The 22,257-nt window shown below is 39.8% G+C and overlaps 1 protein-coding gene across 1 annotated transcript in view; it reads left to right on the top strand.

Moving 5' to 3' along the window:
• hipk3b (homeodomain interacting protein kinase 3b) overlaps positions 1-22,257 on the top strand; it is a 42,540-nt gene that overhangs the window by 8,341 nt on the left and 11,942 nt on the right. Inside the window, exons 2-4 of the mRNA XM_022205838.2 lie at positions 2,985-4,290; positions 16,979-17,102; positions 21,741-21,860. Coding sequence (XP_022061530.1) covers positions 2,985-4,290; positions 16,979-17,102; positions 21,741-21,860 — 1,550 coding nt within the window. The remainder of the gene's footprint in view (positions 1-2,984; positions 4,291-16,978; positions 17,103-21,740; positions 21,861-22,257) is intronic.

Raw genomic sequence — 22,257 nt, 5'->3', positions numbered from 1 at the left:
GTCTTGCTTTGGCATAATTAAGTGTTTTTCATCAGAGAAATAGGGAATGGGATATGGTAAGATGTCATTTTTATGTAGAAAAATATACCTACACAGGCTCTCTGTTTTTTTTAATTCTCTAAATGTGAATGCAGTTGTTGAATATTGTGTTGTGTGGAAATTAAAATTAATGACATGGAAGATTGTTTGTAAGAATTCTTTTCCAATTAGATTTTCTGCTCACATTACAAAAGAAAAGGTGGCACACATTCCCACCCGTATCAATGCATGGAGGTTGATCTTGTCTCCAGCATGGGTGTTACATTTCTGAGGACCTCTCTTGGACACTCAACACTTCAACCCTGATCAAATGCCTCACCAGCATCTCTTCTTTGTGAGCTAACTTAAAAAGGTCCATCTGTCTTCTCAGTTTCTGAAGAGCTTCCACCACTTTACTAATGAGAGCTTTCTAACCAACTGCATCTCAGTATGGTATGCAACTGTTCTGTTTTCGACCAGAAAGCTCTGAAGATGGTGAAACTGCACAACGCATCTTTAGTTTCCACTGTCTCACACAAATAATGTCTGCAGAGGAGCGCAGTCACTGTGAGGAACACCTCTCACCTGGGTCGCCGACTTTTGTCCTGCGCCCTCTGGGAGCACTACAGGATTCTATATTCTTGATAAGCAGGTTTAGGAACGGACTTTTTCCCTTTAGCTGTCACCTTGCTAAGCTCTGCGCCACGTTGAATAAGCCCCACAGCACCCAGTCTCAAACACCAGAGCTGTCCACGGCCTCACTGGCTGTTGAATCCTTGTCAATTACTTATTGCCCAGCACTTACTTGCACTGTATATGCACCAACATACCAAAACTGATCTGTACTATTGTCCATCTTGAATACATATTTGTACTGCTGTCTTCACTGTACATATCTGACTTATCGTATGTACAAATATTCATATAAGCTGGTTATTCTGTTTATAATAACTACTCGTATGTCTCATTTTTACACCTGCGCTACATTTACAAGTACACTAAAAAACAGTAATTGCTACTGTAGCTGCTGCACATGATATAGATATCTTGGTGTGTTAATTTCATTCTGTTCACACTGTTCATATTTGGAATATATCAGTGTATTCATAAAGGCCCTTTAATTTATATTTCTATATTTACTCTGCACTGCTGCTTCCTGGATTCCTAGTTAGAATGCCAGTCTCCACTTCACTCCACTTGGCTTCACTCTCTGTGTCTGCACTCTGTGCGATGACAATAATGTTTAATCCAGAGGGTCAAATATGTGACATTCCTGGATTTTACCCCCATATTATGTATAAAGATGTTTGATCATATTGCCAGTTTTTGCACCTGTACTTGAATATAATAACTTTACTGACATTGCAGCTGGAACTTCTTTAATGAAATGTAGACACTCTTTAAACCATTTATTTCTCTGCACTGCAAGGTCATTTTGTTGCATAGTTCCAGCAGTGTAGACAGCAATAGCAGTTTGTCATTCTTTTACAAATCACAACTGTCAGGAAAACATGCTGGCATTGATTACAGGAACTGATAAGCTCTGAGGCATGCGATTCTGATGAACTGGATAGTGTGGAACTGGTTTTAAACTGGAACTGGCTCTAGATCCCCATCCCCACAGAGAAGATGGTAAACAGTGGCACCAAACAGTAACAGAGGGTGTGATTGTGCAAAGAGCTGTCAAGAGAATAGGTTGACCTTATCATGCTGCTCAGAATAGAGTCAGAGGGATAACTCCCAGCGCTAGTGTTATCACAAAACAAGTACGTGTTCCATCAGGATATTTATTTTAGGGGGCTCTATAGGGGCACTAACAGCCTAAACCTGACTCAGTTAAGTGTCCTTGTAGTTGTTCAAAAACAATTATTTGAATAAGGTACAGAAAAAGACTGAAGAATGAAAGTTGTCTTTGTAAGACTGGCTTTTCAAAACACCACACTCAAAACATTGATTATTTGTTCATTTTGTTTTTTAGGTAAACGCTATTCTGTAAATGTAACCTTGATTAAAGATTGGAAACCTCTGGAGTGTACCAGCTCGTACGTCACTGAATTTGCCTGATAATGAAAGTAGATCATAGGCTCCAACATGGCAGTGGCTGATAAGGTCACTGTGCCAGTTTTGAATATGTTTTTTAAAGATAACCAAGATCTTGAGACAAGTTAGTTTGCTTCAGTGCTCTTGTTTTTATTACACATAATGTTATTTCAAAATATTTCAGCAACACATGATTGCGTTCATGAGCATGAAGTGGTTTATCTTCCCTTAAAGATGTTCGCACACACATGCAAATGATGGAGGAAGAGAGTAGAATACACCATCTTAGTTAATTGGGCACGTGGGCCTGATGATGCTTTGTGACTTTACTTCTCTCGGTTTGTCTGTCTCTCATTCTCTCTCCTCTCGATTGGTTGCCTAGAGACCTGCAGTAGGATGCATGGAAATGGCAGGAAAAGGTCAGGCAAACCTTTGAGAAGTTAGTCATCTGCTGTGTGGAGGTGTTGGTGGGATTGCAGTGGATAGGGCAGAATGGTGAAGGTGTTCTAACACTCCACCACAATAGGCTCTCTTTCTCTGATCCATTGGACATATACATTGACTGGTATAAATGGATGGGTGTTGATAGGGCACTACTACTGTGACATCAACAACTAGGAGTAGCCACTAGTAGTGGCCATGGTGTTATCTACGCATTTTTTTGAGCTCCCCGTAACTTAAACTTAGCCTTCACCTTGAACAAACAAAGACAGGTCAATTCTCTGGGAGATTTGGGTAATCCTTGATTTATTTATTTTTTTGGATTTCATGACGACAAGATTGTTCTTGTCTTGCACAACATGTTTTCGCAATTGCTAGTATTTTTTAAAAATGCCACCATTCTTTGTAACATACTAAATTGTTGTTGTTTTTACAATGTTTTACTGTTGTTCTAAATACCTATTGTTTTTTTTCTTTCTCTGCAGGTATGGCCTCACAAGTCTTGGTCTACCCACCACACATTTATCAAACCCAGACAAGTGCCTTTAGCAGTGTGAAGAAACTAAAAGTTGAGCCCAGCAGCTGTGTGTACCATGAGAGGGCACACCCGCGGACTTATCTGAACAGCAGAACCCTTGGCATTGTGCACCCAACAAAACAAGCCCACTCGTTTGTGAACCGAGACTTGGCAGTGGGCCTGAAAGTACGTGGAGGACAAGAGTACCCAGTGCAGACAGTGGTGGTGCGTGGCGTACAGAGACAACAGCCCGGTAAAAGAGGAGGAGGACCAGGCCCACTTGTGGCCCAGCAGCGACAGGAGGCAGGGGTTGTCCACTCACAGGGCAAGGGGCAGCAGCAGCAGACAGACATAGCAAGTGGGAGCAGCAGTGGAGCAACAGGGGCAGGAGGAGGGGGAAGGGGAGAGGGCTGCAGTGGAGGAGGTGAGGGAGGCAGAGAGGAGGAGGGCGACAGAGAAGAGAAGTGTGGAGGTTTGAACTCAGCTGACAGCTCTCAGCGATGTGGGCTGAAACGTAAAAGTGAGGAGCTGGATAACCGAGGGAGCACCATGCAGATTGTGGAGGAACTGTCAATGTTGCCTGCCATGTTGCAAACGAATGTGGGGAACACAGCTGTAACAGCGCCTGCGGCTGTAGGGGCCGGAGGAGGCCCCTCTAAACAGGGTGTGGGGCATGGGGGTGTGGGTGCAGCAGGAGGGACGGGAGGAGGGGATGGGGACTATCAGGTAGTACAACATGAAGTCCTGTGTTCCATGAAGAATACTTATGAAGTGCTGGATTTCTTGGGACGTGGCACATTTGGCCAGGTAGTAAAGTGCTGGAAGAGGGGCACAGGTGAGGTAGTGGCTGTGAAGATCCTGAAGAACCACCCTTCATATGCACGGCAGGGTCAAATTGAAGTCGGTATCCTTGCTCGTCTGAGTGGGGAGAATGCAGATGAGCACAACCTGGTGCGAGCCTTTGAATGCTTCCAGCACCGCAGCCACACCTGCCTGGTATTTGAGATGCTTGAGCAGAACCTGTACGATTTCCTGAAGCAGAATAAGTTCAGCCCGCTGCCCCTGAAAGTGATCAGACCTGTGCTGCAGCAGGTAGCTACTGCTCTGAAAAAGCTGAAGAGCATGGGTCTGATTCATGCAGACCTCAAGCCAGAGAACATAATGCTGGTGGATCCAGTGAGGCAACCCTACAGGGTGAAGGTGATAGACTTTGGCTCAGCCAGTCACGTGTCCAAAGCAGTGTGTTCCACGTACCTCCAGTCTCGGTACTATAGGTGAGTACACCAAATAATGAAGAAGTTTTGACAGTTTTTAACAAAGCAGCTTTGAGCTCAGTGTATTTGAAACTGATTTCAGTCTCTGTTGGGTCCAGACTAAAAATAAAAATAAAAATGTCCTTCCTCTAGCAAAACAAGGAAATATGTCTCATACTGCACAACATCCTGCATTTTTAGGGACCACATACCACAGACTGAGAAAATGCGACCCAGCAGTGTTTACAAGCAGACCACAGGCTAAACACTCATGGCCCTGCTGCCTTTGAATGATAATTGTGTTCTGAGAAAAAAAACAACAACTTTTAAAACAATAAGTAAAAAAAAAAGTTCTTGATTGCCTTTGTGAACATTCCTTTTATTCATTGCAATGCAGAACTGATTTGGCCTTATAAGTTTAGTGGATTTAAAAAGATTATATGGTGATTTTTAAAACAGGCAATTCGCAAATATTTGAAGAATGATACATAATGTGTACATTTAGATTAAACCAAGAGAGGCTGGGACAGAAATGACTGAATTATATGTCAGGTCCAAACACTGTACGCTGTTACGCCATCTCAGGTATGACTTGACAGTAGATATAGGTTTTGTGTAGGTTAGAAGGACATGTGGGATACTGATAGTCTTGTACATGGACTAGGAAAACCAGCAGGACAAATTACTTTTGGCATTATGTTATAAATGCTTTGGTGTGATTAGAAAAGCAGGCCTGAAATTGTATCAACTGTTACGCAACTCAGAGGTGACCCAGTTCACTGTTTGTTTTGTACCTTTCTGTAGTTTACATAGAGCATTTGAGATGATAAGATAGAAAGTAAGACATTTTGTACTAATAGGCTCTCAGATGTCAGTGATTTACATAAGCTTTTGTACATATGCATGCACGTATGCTGATGTTGGTGTCAAAAAGAGTACATTTTTTATGGTACATTAAATAGGTGTGGACTTGTGCTTTGCTGGCACAAGAAGGTTGTAAACCCACTGTTTCCATACATTGTGAAATTGCTGTGTCTTACCAGTAAATTCCAGAAGCGAGAATTTGGATTTTTTCACAGTAATACATACATGCCAAACAAATGACATAGCTAATGGTTCAAATGGAATGCGCTATGACGTCACACATTTTCCCAGCATACATACAGTTCTATACAGCACTGTGTCCTCTGCTGTGGGTCATTCCAGCGACCTACTGTTGTGAGTACACAGTGAAAATGTTTTGGCTATGCAGTTTAAGCCTGTATTTGCAGACACTAACAAATTGTCTTGTAATATATACTAATCCTATGTAATAGTATTGCATACATTGATTTACATTACAGTGGAGAGCATACATCATACTTGTGTTTGTTTAGGACGGTTGTAGGTGTTGTTAAAAGCTTCCACAGTAAAGACGTGGAGAAAAAAGTACTGATGACACAGATTCATACTAGCAGGCAGCGTTTGCCATAGCAGGAAAAACGTCCTCTACTATCTTTATCATAGCAAGCAGCTACCATAGCAGTGGCTCTTTCACACTGATGACATCCTATAGTGATCCTATAGTGATCCTATAGCGAAGATGTTGGCAGGATGTCCTCACTGCATCAGCTTGAAGCTGTAGAGCTATTGTAGTTTGCAGTTTTTCCTATGCCAAAAATACAATGATGTTTTTCTGTTCTTGGCTAGTTGGTCTGGTGAAGCTCACAATGTGAGCATCACAAATGTAATGTAATAGTTTTTAAATATAGAGTCAATGATATTGTCTTCAACATGATTTTCTGCCTACTTTGCCGTAATATCTGACCAAGTGGAGATCTACTCAGATAGACAGATCAAGACAATCAATTTTCTGCTATGGGTTGTTAGTGCTTCAAACGTGGTTTCAGAGTCAGCGGAGAATGGAGTGGGATCTGAGAGCCACATTCAGTACTACCTTTTACGATGAACGGAATTTCCATGGCATTTGAATAATTCTCAGGCAGTGCAGCGGTATGCTTCGCAGGAAATTAATACTGTCAGTAAAAAGAGATGCAAATAGACTGTTGTGTTTTTTTTCTTCTTTTTTTACACCTGTCTCTATCTGTACTTATAGTAGATTGTTTCACTGTATAAAGTGAGAAGGCCATCCTTACTTTGACCCGTTTCTTGGGTTATAGTTTTATGGGAGCATTGGAAAAATACTTGACAACTACATAGTTATTGCGGTTTCTTTTCATCCCACACATTCATCAAGCTTTTTTGTGAATGCTATTGTATTGTGGTAAAAACACTATTTCAGGAAGTTGCTCAAAATAGAACTGTCATATTTTGCTGTACTTTTGTGAGGGAGGAAGTGAACTGTGCAGCTGCTACTCTGTTTGTTAGCTCTGTCAGCCTCAAGCTTTGGTGGCCAGAAGTTTCTCACGAATCTTTCATGATGTTTTATTTTGATACAACACACATGAATACCACTGCTGACTCTAGAGTATTGAATGACATTAAAATATGTCTGGGTGCATATCATTTGCATCAATGTTAACTTATATGGTGCCAGAAAAATTGATTCAGTGTGCTGTGCATTTTTCTTCTTTCATGCATGTTTATCTCGTCCACACACAAAATGACTTGCAGTAGTGGATAAGCGTTCTACTATATTAAAGTGCAATATTGTTCTGATGTACTCTGCAGGCTTTAACTGCAGCTACCGCCAGTCCTTGCTTCTTGGGGGTACTTACAGCCCTTAGTCAGGTCTTTAGCTGGTCCAATGCAAAGCAAGATACGCGATTGATTTGGCCAGTCAGGGATGTTTCATGTCTTCATTCTGAAAGCTCATTTGTTATTTTGCTGCGTGATTGTTGTCCTGCTCAATGATTAAATGTCGGCCAATGAGTTTTGATGCGTTTGGCTGAATTTGAGCGCTTAGAATGCTGCTGTTTCCATCTGCATTCCTCCTGTTGTGCCAATTTCAGCCATACAAGCCCAAACCATGTCAGAGCTGTCACTGTGTTTGACAGGCGAAGGAGGTATGCCTCAGGTCATAAACTTTTCCTCTTTTGCTTGACACTTTTTTCTTGCCATCATTTTGATGGCGGTTGACTTGTCTCATCATTACATATACCTTTTTTTTTTCTACAACTCTACTGGTTTCTTTTTGTATGCTGCTACAAACTACAATCTGGGTCTTCTCCTCTTAAAGCTTATCAAGGCTTTGCATCTTGTGTTGAATTGTCTGAGGTCATAGTCGTGAAGTCTTGACATGGAAATATACTGACTTGCTGTGCAGTCATAAGGGGATTTTTCTTCAGAGCCTTCTTCTTTGTTTACTGTTGTAGATATTTCTATGATAGATTTTTGCTTTTTTAGCCTCATTGTTATCTTTATTTTTCCGTGGTCATACTAGACTTACTTTTTGTTCATTTTGACACACCAGTCCATGTCTGTCTAAACAGCAACTCTCAAATCTCAGAACAATGTGTAAGCTTATATAAACTTGCATAAATGTTCAAACAACAGCTGACCAAAAGAAATTAATTAGTAAACTGTCAATTACTTTTGAACCTCAGCAATTCGGGTACTGTGTGTTCAAAGGACTGTATCTCGCACAGTTTTTTAAATATTGATTTAGACCTACTCAAATTAAGGTAGACTTGTCACTTTAGTGTACTGTTCAACATTTTATTTCAAATTATATGAGCTGAGGAATGTAAAAAATTTAACTTGCAGTGTGTCCTCTATGTTAAATACTTAACCCAGTTATTTGTGCAGTAATTCTTGTTAACAAACAAAAGAAAAAAGCAATTTTCTCTGATTTCATCATGCACTAACTGAATGATTTTTGTCACTTTGATTCATTTTTGATTTGATTCACATGTCAAGTCAAAGTTGTTGTAATGAGAAAAAAACACATGAAATGGAAAAATTGTTTGTGAAAATGTTGTCCCTCTGTAGTTTGTATCCTTCTGAGACAGGAGTATGCAAAGCATACTGCCAGGAACAGCGTTGCTGAGGCTGAGAGTGGAGGGTTGCTTAAAATAGCTCATGGGACGCTGGCCAGTGTGCTTTGACTTCTATAGATGGTGAAACACATAGGCAGCCAGAATGAAATAAGGACAGCTTGAAATACTAGAGAGCTCTGACTTACTCATTCAAGGTCAAACAGCTCCACAACGTCAGCTGTTTTTATTTTTTATATCAATATGCATTTGTGTTTGTTTGGTTTGTCAGTGGATACCTTGAATCTATCACCCACTCTGACCAATACGTTTGACAGATACACCATCCGCTTCCACAATTTACAAGCACTTGGCTAGTGGCCACTTGTAATTTGCCACCCTAGTTTGCACAGTCAGCTAAGCTGGAGGTCTCATAGCTCCAGTGTAAAAATAAGCTTTCTTTAATCTTATGGTTTAATATTTATTAATTAGCAAATATTAAAGGGTATTTTTTTTTTACTATTTATACTCTAATCTATTTTAACATCCGTGCATGCCATTTTTTTATCAGTTAGATTAGGCTCATCTTCCTGCCAGTTTCCTTGCACACATTTTCTGCCAGATAATATTTTTAAAAAACATCCTGCCTTACAAACCGTATTGTTTGTTCGTGTCTTTTAGTGGAACACAGATAGTTAATTTAATAGCAGCTAAAATATATCTTCTTCCAGATTTGTCATAATATGCAACTCTAAAATGTTACAAACATGTAGAAATTATTTAAATTTTTGATTTGATAGAAATGAGATGTACTACAAATATTCTCGGTAGACCAGTACCTCTATGAAACCATAGGCTGTGGGTAATTCTCCTATCCATGCATGGAATATTTGAACGAAGGCTGCTAGATTAAGTTTTCCCTGAAAAGTAGGTCTGCAAGCAAGTAATCCCCAGGCAGTCTTAGAAACTTGTTTTGCGTATGTGGAAACTTGTGGGCACACAAGCATCCCTCTTATCAACTGGGTATTTCTCTAGGCCAGTGGGTAATGAGTGTTTCCAAGTGTTCACAAAGCTGAAGTAGCTTCCAGTGACTTGCAATCTCTAACTGAGCAGATCCTTAAGTTATCCATCAAGGCTAGTTATCATGGTACTTTATTAGCGGCATCTTGCATTTTATTAACAAATCCACTTTGATTTTCAGCCCACTTTGATAAAATATATTTCTATTGGTTTTTGTCACATTACACATTCTTCCGAACTTAATGTTGGGTATAAGATGGAAGCATCTCCATTTTTATTAACCAAGTCTCGAGCTCACATGATAAAGGCTCATGTGCTGATTACTGTAGTCTAACTCTTTGTCATGTCAGCTAGTGCCCGTCTAAACTGCTTCAGATGTTCAGAAACAGATGATTCTGCTGATATTTTCAAAATGGTCCTATAGTTTTCAGATCATTTTGTGCTGATAAACAGTGTTGGACAGTAGTGTTGCTACAATTTGCAGCATTGCTAGCTACATTTGTGTAGCTACGTTTCTCAGTGGTGTGGCGGAAATGGTGCCGTTTTCTGAATCAAGTAAGCTTTTCAGTAGCAAAACTCTTATACTGATCAAGTAGCGCTTTAGTGTCTGCACAAGCTAGATTTTCCTGAGCATTTCTGAAGTGACAAGCAGAGCAAAACTTTCAATTAATAAAGCTCAGTGTGTGATGCCACCACCTAACATGGACATATGCATGTAGCTGACAGAAGCACTTCTATATAACTGTAGCATCACATACCACTCATTAATGCAATCTGCAATCATTAACTAGCAGGTTTTCAACAGCTATCTGCTAGCTAGTTATGTGTTTTTCACTGTCTGTAGGTGTAAAAAATGTAACTAGCTTCATTTAGCTTGGTGTTCCTGGTTCTTCAGCTGACTACATTTCCGAGTGGTTTGCCTACCACTGTGGACAGACACATACAGGATTATGAGGGACTAATGTTGGAGTTCTGTATAGAGAGCGACACAGCAGTCTAGAAAGTACCAGTACAAAAGCTGCAACCTGATCCTAGCAGAAACTCCAGTGTGACTGCAACAAAGAAACAACAATGTCATGAACTCTGCGATTTAATAACTCTGACCTAATGTAATATATGTGACTTGATGTATTGTCCAGCCTTGCATGCATGGCACATTGTTACTCCACCAAGGAGGAGGGGCCTCGTTGGAGTTATGTGACGATCGACGTTGGTTTGTCTGTCTGTTTGCCATTACTCAAAAATGGACAGACTTGGATGAAATTTTGAGGGAGGGTCAGAAAGAACAGAAGGACCAACTGGTTAAATTTTGGCAGTGATATGGCTTATAATCTGGATCCACAGATTTGTGAAACATTTCTTTTGTTAAAGGTTTCTGTATCCTTGCAAAATCCAAGTTACATACAAGTCACTGAAACTATGACTCCAAGACTATGGCAGCTGCCTGCTGACTATCACATGATTGCAATCCTACTACAAATCAACCACTGTGGACTTATTGGGACTTATCCTTTGGGAATTATATAATCAATAATCGATTAAACTGTGGGGGTGTTTCCGAGTCCCATCAATTCACACTGCCCGCTACATATTTAGGTGACATGATTTGGTATCTGTACATAACTTATATATGGATAAAACACACCTGTGCTCAGCGCAAGGTCATTTTGTTTGTGGGTACATCTATATTAAATGGTCACATTCTGTAGTGCCGTGATTTCTGCCAAGACTTTTGTCAAGATTTCAGCCATCGGAAATGATGCAACGACTGAGCAGCCTTGGTGGAATACTGCGCTGCCTGAGTGCTTTTCTTGTTGTCTAACTGACAAAACTCTACCACTTTAATAGCTTGATACAACCAGCAACGTTTCCTATTCTATGTCTGAAAAGGACTACATAGTGCAGTGACACAACTGCTTCACAATAAATGCTTGTCTTTTTGGCATGCTTGCTTGAGGTAATAGCTTAACAGTTCAAACATTATAGAGAAAGTGAAAATAACACAAAGTACTCCAATTCTAAGATCAGTTTTGTATTCCAGAAAATCTGAGTACTTGTTGTGCTTTGCAGAAATTAATGTTTTTTTGTTTGAAACGTCCAAGGACTATTTAAGATATCACATTGAACTGGCTTCTTTTATGACTAAGGCCACACAAAGATATTTTGTTCTCAAGGATGTGAAGTGCTGATAGCTGGCACTGTTTGCTACGTATTCTGGTAAATACTAAGCTTTTTAAAGCTTTTGCTCATTCATTAAAGTGTGGGTCATCTACTATATAAAAGCATAAGCCTACTGTCTATAGCGTTGTACTTATATCTTAGCATGATTAATTACTTGTTGATTTTAAAAGTTCAAAAAAGCTATCAAGTCAGCTAAATTGATTATCTGACATTTTCCAAACACATTCCTTACAGGTGTCAAAGAAAGCAAATGTTTTTATTAACAATTTTAAATTAGTGTCCTAAATTTCCTATATTTATTTTAAATACAATCTGGCATAGTTTCTTGTCACCCTTGGCCTGAAAGCACTTTTTATAACTAATTTCAGAATTCTTTGTTTCAACCATGAAAACAACAGAGAAAGAACACATTCCACCTGAACTGGAAAAAAGCTTTAACACTGGCTTCATGTCAGCACATTGAGTGGTTTACATCTGTAAAACGTGTCTAAAGCCTTGTATCCTTAATCTAAGGTCTGGCCAGATCAGAGTGCAGGTGCTCCCTCCACCCTTTGCTGCACTGCTTCTGTGTTCCACTGAATAATGCAGGATGCTGTGAGAGTGTGTGGAATTACAGTTCCTGGAAAAGGCATGCTGTATGGCTCCATTCTTCCATTATGGAGTAACCATGTCAGTTTTACTTCTGGTCTAGCTTGTGCCACCTGCAGAGTATCAGAATGATTTTTCTATCCGAACAATTTTGCTTTAAGGCCTTTGTAACCATGCAGTGACAATAACCCCACGCCCTTCATCCCAATGTGTAGCCACCCTTATTGCTCTTCTCTGTGAGAGCTAGCAGGATCCCACTCTTTCACTTGATTCCTCCCTTTACGACAGAGCAGGGCGGATCAGGAGTCTATTTCTGGAGTGTGAGATAATGACCATGAATAAGAAATAGAGATGAAGTTAATTTTTCTACTCTGCTGTTTCCTTGTTGCAATGAATAGGACTTCTTGTGTAAGCACAGTTTTCTGTTTTAAGTTGTAAAAACAAAAAAATAAGCATCTCTACATATAACAGGCCTGTAAATGAAAGAAACAAGGACATTTTTGTCCCTGTTATTGCTGTCTCACACTGTTGGAGGAGAAGAATATCAGTTTTACTTCCCTACAGTGCAGAGATTTGGGTGTGATTTAGCCTTGTCTGAAAAAAGATGTTGAAAACAGAAGGAAAAGTTAAAATTAAATTTAAAAAAATGCACTGCTCAGCAAGTCCAAAAGTTGTGTTATGAATGCCTTGTATTACATCTTACTTAACAATGTGGGCACCACTATACTCAGCAGCCAACTGGACTTCATACAATGCTAGGACAGTACAAAGATGATAGTCTTACTATGAGAACAGGAAGATACTTAATGCTATATTTTTTTTAGTTTAGCTTGTAGGAAGAACTGCTTTAGTTCTGGTGACAGCCTATTTTTGTTTCTATGAAGTGAGATCTAACAGAACTCAGCAGAGTATTTTTTTAAAATACTGAAGAGTAAGAATGCAGACTGGATTAAGAAAATTTTGTTTCAGTAGTTGTCTATCCCTAATAGGCTGTCAGAATAGAAGATCAAACTTATTTACAATGTTTCATTAGTTCTTAAGAACATCTGTTTCAACAGTTTAGCATGCACACACTTGCGCATTCTGGAGTCTTGCCATGGATCATGTTTGTGTTGGTTCTTGTAACTTTTCCTTGCACCTTACATTTTTTGCGAACAAGAAACAAACGGTGAAGAATGAAAAGAAGAAAGATGTCCAGCAGCTGTTTGAGGTGAAGGAGCTAAGTGAACAGGAAAAGACTTGTTTCCATTGGTCAGAGCCCTTCCACAAAGATCCATTGCTCGAGGTTGTTTGGGTTTCATTTTGTGATTGTTGCTGAATATCATACCTGCAGTGTGGGCAGATTATATTTGGCATACTGATGTGTCTGTGCAGAGCCTGCTGTTTGTGCTGTTCTCAGCATTGTGCATTAGTTTGTTAGTGATGGTTTCCATTAAAGACAAGCCTGCAGCCATGCAGACTTTGTACTTCAGTGAGGCCTTCTTCTGCAGTGACCTCACAGTAACAACTGTTACAATTTGCACACTGGTAAACCTATTCCCAAGATTCTTTTCTTATCTTAATGAACATCCTTTAGTTTTTTTCTGTACAGTGATAGAAACGCTGAAATGCTAGAAGTGAGCTGTGAACTTTGTTTAAAACAGAACATCTGACTATGCTGTCAGCAGATGCAGAAAGCTCTTTGAAGACATGTCTTTTTCCCCTCTACTGCCTCTGATGGTGTGCTTCACAGATCACACATGAGCCTCTGTGGAAACCTCTGAGGCTGTGAGGAGAAAGTAATATTGCAAACAACTCGTGTCTCACTCATGGTCATTCATTTTCAACCAGTTCAGTGGCGTCAGTCAACAGGCCTAATATGCGACCTTTTGTCTTGTGACTGAGGAAACACATGTTCAGCTTTTGTAGATTTGCAGCACACTAAAGCATTAGAAGCAGTCTGAATGTATTTAGTAGACTGTAAAGATAAAATGATGTTGCACTACCTCTTTATGAGACAGAGGATCATTGCATGTGATATTGTAGTTTGGGTATGTGTACGTCAACTTGACCACAGTAATTTTATTCATCAGTTCATCTGTAATGTGCAAGTGCTGATTAGGTGCACTTTGTGTTATCATTTATCCTTGGAGGTTGTGTTAGTTCAATAACATCTGTTCATTCCTTGTCTGTACCTACTTAATTCTGTTGTGTTACATGAAGTTGGAGTGTGTGATGCGCTTGACAAAAGGCAGGATACCCGTCTGTCACCTTGCTTTTTTGTTGTACCTGTGTGTTTCTTCTGTGATTCTTTCACGTGGCAGCAAACAGTCACGAGGCTTCTGCTCCTCCAGCTTTTACTGGCCCCTCTGCTTGTACGTCATATCCTCAGGATGGAAAACAGATTTGGTTTCATAGGAGGGGGGTGAGGCTCGAGTTGCGTTGATTAGGACGGAGCCGTGCAACCATGGCAACATCCACTTATCCCCCAAACCAAAGGAGAGAGACCTACTGTTTTCTATTTTGCTCTCTTTATTTCAGTTTGTGGTTGTACGTATTGCACTGCTATCGTGCATTCAGCAGGGAAAGGTACGACCAAAAGCATAAAAAGAAAATGTCAGTGCAACTGTCCTCTACATCCACATACACTTCAATCTTTGGAGGAATCTGTAATAAACACATGAGGAAGAGCAAAACATAATGTGATTCATGAATGTTGTCTTTTTTGTCTCTTGATCTCTGTCTAGGGGTTGGTGACTGTTATTACCAAAGCCACCTGCTTTTATTGGCATTATTGTTTTAAAGTGATGTGTTCTTCTGGCCTGCAAGATTTTGGAGACGGCCCAGGCCAATCTGAGGGTTGTATTAAATGCTGTCAGGGATGAAATGCTGCAGCCCCCAGTCAGTCTGCATGCTGACACATTGTATGTCACATTGAAAAATATCCTGTAATAATAACCCATGTAAGACCATAATACTGAGTTGTCGTAGTACTTAAATTTTGCGTGGGACACAGTTTTGTTTTTTTTGTTTTTTTAACTTTTGGAGATGAAGTACTTTTCATCAAAGAAATCTATTGCAGCATGTATAAATGCTCTAAACCAGTGACTCCTGAATTGACTGATTACATAGGGGTGCCATAAATAAGTTGGAGATGTTGATGAACTTTAACTTTGATGGTCGCCAGGGCAAGAGCTTCAGTTTTCGGTTAGAGGGTGGCTTTTAACTACTAAAACTACCCAATGGTGCCTTGTATCACTTTTTGTTGTATATAGCCCCTTTCCTTCAAAGTGCAAACCAACTGCACTAGACCACAAATGGTACAGCTTTTTTATCAGCCTTGTGTCCCGGTGAATGCAAGAATGTGTCGATATGTGACATCTCTTTCCTCACACCTCCAGGGAAAACCTTTTCTATATAAATAGGACATGCCTGTGAGGCTGACGTGGTTGGAATAACTGCCTGGTTGGATTTCTGATGCTATGTTGGCCACTGCACCAGCTGTTGCTTTCATGCTTGCATTTGTTGTGATAAAATTGTCTTGAACTTAATTTAGCAGGTCTTAGGTATGTTGTTGATATAATGATCGTCTGCTCCTCAGCCAGTCTCTAGATAATTTTAGTGTTTGGATTGTTTCATGTTGGTAAATGGTTTGTTGAGGGTATGTCTAGTGTATGCTGAACGGAAGTGAAATGTATCTCTAATATCTCAAGTTTCTCTCACCAGTGTAATCTTAGGGTTAGGTTATTCTGAGCCCTGTTGTCATCTGTACAGTCAACATGGATATTTTTACTGCTGTAATTAATATGAGCATCATCTCATATGTATATAACAAAGTTAATACATTTATAGTCTAAATGTACAGACTAAACAGTTATGTTGAATTATACTGTTGAGGCATATAATAACTTATGTACGTGAAAATGTGGCCAAGCCAAGCACATATTGCTTCACAGCGGTATTACTGTTCCCCATGATCTGTTTGCTACACTTAGAAAGTAATTCTCCAAAGACAGCTTTCTGAATTTCCATTTAGCATGTTCAGTCTGTGTGCTAGATATTTCTTGTGTCTTACTGATTTTAATGAGCTCCGAGGTCAACCTTGTGCAGAAAAGCTTGTATCAGACGAAAGAGCTCTGAATGCTTTATTCTGTCAGTGCTCTGTCAGGGTTATAGGCTTTGTGGTGTATTCTGAACACTGAGTTCTTGACCGTCAACATGTCTTACTTACATTGGTGCTGACAGGCCTGCGTCACCATAAGTCATTCCTTTTGATGTGGTGTTACTGTGCTATTATGGAGAAGTAAGACTGAGCCAGCAAGTAGGTGAAGACGTAGTGACTGTGCTTCTTATTTTCTATCAGCCTAGAGCAGATACAACAGCCTGTCAAAGCTCTGATCCCAGCCTGGCTGACCTGCTAACCCACTGGCACAGCCTGCTGATGCTTGGTGACTCTACATGCACAACACTGGCTTACAAGTCACTTGGCACTGTAACCCACGTACCACACAGTCCCATCTGATGGGCCATCATTAGAAATTCCATGACATTGCTAAAAAGGGATTTTTATTTGCTTAAGATACAAGCATCAGTTTAAATAGCCCCCGAAAAAAATGCAGAAATGAGTTGTGAAATCCAGAAAAACAAAAGGTTATGAAGTGTTGTTAGGTGCTCGAATTATGTGTACAGCTATTAAAAATATAGGCAGTTATGAATCTCACTCTTAAATATATACACAGTTTGGTCTCTACAAAATAGAAAGGTACTATTCTTCTCTGAAAAGTAGAGCAGGTTGGTTGCTGAAAATGAGTGATATGCATTATGTAGCAATGCACTTCAGGATCTTGTCTGATGGAAGACTGAATTTGAGTTTGTAAGTTTTGTGTTAAGTTTTTGCAAAACTAGGAAAAAAGGATTTATTTGACAAAGGTTAGAAGAAATATTATTACTTACAATGGAAAAACTTTGATATTTAATGTTGTTATTGTGCTTCTATAGACTAACTGTGTGTGTTTTCTGCTCCACAGGGCTCCAGAGATTATTTTGGGATTGCCGTTTTGTGAAGCCATAGACATGTGGTCCTTAGGCTGCGTTATAGCTGAACTTTTTCTGGGCTGGCCTCTTTACCCTGGGGCCTTGGAGTATGACCAGGTAAATAACCATCTTCTGACCTCTCACTTTTTTTTTTTCAGCCATTGGCTCTTGGCTCATCCTTTTGTGGGAGTTCCTGCTTCTCCATCCTCTCTGCCTTCTGTGACTCAATCTCTCCTCTGCACCATCTCCACATGGAAACTTGTTTTCTTCAGGGGATCTGTTTTTGTAGTGGGCCTTCCCTCTGTTTAAGTTTTAGCCTTTCTACCCCCTCTTCTCCCGTCATTCCCTTTCCCTCCCACCCATCCTTACACGAAACACGTGGCTGTCTTTTCTGTCCCTCTTTTTCTAATTTTTCTTCTCTATTTTTCCATTATTCTCTGTATTTTCCAATCAAAGCAACCCACGGAAGAGTGGGTTCAGTGTGTTTGTTGTTGAGTTTGCATGCGATTCAACTTTCTATTCCAGACTTGCCTTCAGGTTACTCACTGTTGAAGTTTGTGTAGTGTATGATCCCCCTCTACTTTTGTCTAAATTTCCCAAATGGAATGTTTCAAATGAGTCATATGCAGACAGGACCTTTATCAGCACAGCTTAGGGCAGATGGTTTGAAGTGAAGACACAGTGAACACAGTGTATACAGTTAAATAAGTTGTCATGTGTGTGGCATCTAGGCCCCAATGCTGTCTTAAGAGTAATGAAGATATTTCTTTCATAACAGCATTGATAGGAGAATATTTTGAGATTTAGGGAAATAAAAAAGTTAATGCATATTTCCACACCGAAAGGGAGATGGTGATGAATTGTTTCAGCAAAGAAAGAGCCTGAGGGCTTAAGTGACTTACAATATAGAAAAATATGATGGAAAAAAAATAGATGCGGTATGCACTATTTTCTTGGTGACGTACCGATTCTGAGGATTATATAAGCGGCTGTCTGTGACAGAAGGCAGAAGGGTATGTTGTTGTGATTGATGGTATGTCTATTAAAAGTTGTTGGATGCCTGCCCCTCCCAGTAGAGACCTGACAGTGTCTTCACAGGACTAGACTGATCTGGGCTTATGTTGAGCGGCTTTCCTCTGCCCTGGAGCCCTATCTACTCAAAGCCTGCCAACAGAGCCTCAGTCAGATCCTCCTCTGTCCCTTACAGCACCCTACATTACAGCACTCAGCCCCACTGCACTCTGCGCTCATACCAAGATATTTTTACGCCATGGCATCATTTTTCACTCTCCCCAGGACTGAGACAGGAGAGATAACTCAACACCTCCGAAAGACATTTGACTTGGGCACAGCAGCACAAGTCTAAATATGATTAATCTGTTTTTGTAGGAGCCAGTCAGCATGTCGCAAAGCTGCTGTAGCAATATCTGGGGGGAACCTCCTCAATTTAGTAAGGGACTGCTTGGAGTTGATGAGGGGATGTGGGTGGACTGGATAGCCAGGGAGCTGAGTGAGACAATGAAATAAAAAGCAAGGCAGGAAAGGAATCGGAAGAATGTAGTTTGTATTATGAGAACCCACATTATGTAAACGTATAACTGAACTGAAATTCAAATACAGTGTACACACTGGTGGTGGATTGCAGCAGAGGGTGTGAGTATTTTAATGGAGAAAACGTGACTAAGAATTCATCGCTTTAGGTTTCAGCTTGTTGGCTCTTGTTCCAATCATGTTGCTGTCTATTATTGTCTGGTAATTAAAATATTTGCAGTGTATTTTTTACCTTTGGATGCTCTCCATGAAGCCTGATTTACTACTCCTGGCCTGGCCCCCGAGCCTTTTTAGAAATTGGTAATTGAATCCCTATGTTTTTTGACAGAAACTGTTGTTGCTGAACTGTGCTGTGACGCCCACCCCATGTCTTCTTTTGCCAAGCCTGCTCACTGGCATAAAGGGTTTTCCATTTAGTTATGGAATTGCCCAAGGAATGAGCAAACCAAACAGTACACACAAAATATTTTTTTTTATTCAACTAAATCATCACTCAGTCTGTCTCTCTTCTGTTTCTCATAACCAGCAACAGTTTCCATCAGTGACAGGAAAATGTGATTTCAAATTACATTCAATTTATCAAGTCTTTATGATTTAGGAGAACTTAATTAATCCCTTTTGTTCAAGCATGTTTAATGAAAATATTATCAAGGTACTCAAATGGAAATTAGCATCATTTCATTACATTATATAAACTTATATGATAAGTTTTAGATTTAGATACCAGTGATACAAAGTTAGTTTCTAAGGTTAAATACATGATTAATCATACATTGGCATAGACTGTGCTAACTGAGCCATTCAACAGCGAGGCAGCTGACTCCTGGTGTGAGGTGTCATCTAGGGGTCAGAGGTTGGTTTGGCAGGAGCAGGCTGAGCTGCTGCCACCCCGTCTTCCCCCATTTCTTCTTATCTTTCTGCTTGGGGTCTTGTTCCATCCCACACAGCATATTGTATTTATAACTCTGGCTCCTCCTCTGCCCATCCCCTCCTCTTGCTTCCCCCTGTCCTTACCTCATCCTGTAATCACACCATCCTTTTCTTCACTAGTGCACGAGGCTGCTTATTTCTTTGATTTGACAAATGTCACGATTCAGACAGCTGCTTAATTTTAGTGACTATGCTTAGCCAAAACGTTGTTGTCTTGGGTAGAACTCCATCCCCAATATTTTTTTTCCTTCCTTATCTTTAAATCCTCTTTACAATCTCTGTGCCTTGACTTTTTAAGGTTCCATGTACTCATGGCAGTCAGTGTGCACAGTTGCAGGGGACCAAAATCGGCTTCTTTTTTCTTTTTCTTTAGGACTCTCCCGGTATGGCAACCTAGAGAATCTTTTAAGAGTAAGACAATGTAGGCAGGGTCAGTGGAAGCAAAAAAAAAAAAAAAAGATTTGGGTTAGTGAATGTTAGAAATGTCAAGACTGTGGAAAGAATTATCCTCTTTGTTAGACGGTACAAACTGTACCCCAGTGTCACAGTTGTGAATAAGATTTGTAAAGCCCTCAGCAGCTAGGATGGTATGGGTGCATGATTCTCAGTTGAGATGTGCACTTATTTATTATTGTGAAGAATGACATTGAACTGCATCTTTTGTAGTGTGTACTGTTATCTGGACTGTCATAAAATAAAGGCTGTCCGTGCTTCCTGTCTGCTCTGCAGCAGGCCCAGGCTCGCAAGATCTTTGTTTTGTAAAGCCGTAGCTTTGCACCAGTGATCTCACTGGTTTTTGAGCTCTCTACAGAGACACGCCTTTGAAGAAAAATAAGGGTTTTCCCGTCAGAAGAATTTTCCCACCCACACACATTGGTGTTATGTTTAGTGTCTGTTGCTGTTTGCATGACACTGCGGAAATACAGCAAAGCAACGGAGTATTATGGATATGAAAGTACAGCTATTTAGTCATGGTGCTTTCAGGGTAAATTTGGTTGGAATGGACAGTTTCAGTAGTCCTTGGTCACAGTGTGAATAGAAGTGCAAAAAAGAAAACGAGATATTGGTAGATGCACCAAAATCAGACTGTATTGGAAATATTATTAAAGGGAAGAGTTCCAGAAGGGAAAGAAAATGCACAGTGATGCAATGTGTTGTATAACAGTTGGTTGTTAGGGTAACAAAATCTCCTAAAGTGATTACTTTCATCATGCATGCCATCAGAACACCAATGAAAGCATCGCTTTATTGTAACCTCATATATAACTAACAAACATGACCAAACTAATCCATATAGATGGATATTTTCATCTGATACAAGCACATTGAAGGATTTGCTCCCCAGCACCAAAGTGATATAAGCTAACCTTCAAGCACCACACTGGCCTCAGAGATGAACACAGTTTTGCAAAAAAAGATGAACATATTTTTGCAAAAAAAACAACAAAAAACATCAACAATAACATTGGTTTCACAAATGTGGAATACAAATTAAGAAGTGCAGACATGCAGTGTTTTAGTATTTTTATGTTAATCTATTAAATGCTATATGTGTAATGACTACTTCATAATCATTGCTCTTCCAGTGTGACCCAGTCTGGCTCTTTGCTTCTTAGCCACACTGAATCTCTAATGATTGTTGCTCTTTACACTTGGGTATGATTGACGTCATGCTAGGCTTCTCACTGCTATCCTCTCATAAACCTGTGTATGACATGCTTGTCTCACAGCGTCTGACTGACATGCGTCATTGCCCAGGAAAGCGTTTTGACATTGAGACTATACAAACCTTGTTATCAGAGTTTACATGAAAAGACCCTGACATCTTTCCGAGATCAACACAAGCGCCACTTAGTACAGGGGTCTTGTTTGAATCTAGACATTTCTCAGGAATGTGCCATCTTCAAGGTCTCTGCAGCTGTTCCCACTATGCACACATCCACACACGTTTACTCTGAGGGACTTGATAGTGGGATGTCACTGTGAATGACCTTGTAAATTATCATAAGTACATAAGAGTGCTGCAGTGATATGTTAATTTCAGAGTGTGAATGATGGAGAAATTACAGATACCAGTGAAAACACAACCTTCATTGTTCAAGTGACATGTTTAGAATGAAGATAGATTTTAAGTATTTATTCTGAAAGTATGGTATCCACAACTTTAAAAAAAAATTCCACCTTGAACATGTCACCTTTTTCCGTAGCTACAAGATTTGTTTGTTTTATTCATTTTCTCATTGCTCACTCCTCTTCTCTCCTTATGTCCAATAGATTCGCTACATTTCTCAGACACAAGGTTTGCCGGGAGAACATTTATTGAATGCGGGGACAAAGACAGCACGGTTCTTTTGCAAAGAGTCCGACTCACCTTATGCAGCGTGGAGACTAAAGGTGAGGAATATTTACACCTCAGACACATAGGCAACTACAATTAAAGGTGACTATCATAGGTCCACTCAAATTTAATTGGCAAATAAGATCAAGTCATATAGAAAATAACTGTTTTGGCAGTTTGCAACTCATATATCATTTTAGGATTATTTTTTCTCATTTTTTGGATGAGCAAATTTACTAGTAGATGTACTACATTTTGTTAGCCTTAGCCATAAAGGCATTGCACTGTTTCTTTATTTTAGCATCTGAAGCTATAAATAAAATGTTTTAGATTTTTCTACACAGTATAAATTATACAATTTATAGGAACATAACTGTTAAAGACCATAACTGAATGCAGTAACTGCGCCACTAAATCTAGAACTTATGTCCTCTTTAAACATTCTTTATCCTA

This window comes from Acanthochromis polyacanthus, chromosome 2, assembly GCF_021347895.1.
Source record: "Acanthochromis polyacanthus isolate Apoly-LR-REF ecotype Palm Island chromosome 2, KAUST_Apoly_ChrSc, whole genome shotgun sequence".
NCBI classification, from domain to species: domain Eukaryota; kingdom Metazoa; phylum Chordata; class Actinopteri; family Pomacentridae; genus Acanthochromis; species Acanthochromis polyacanthus.
This window is presented reverse-complemented; position numbering and strand designations above follow the sequence as displayed.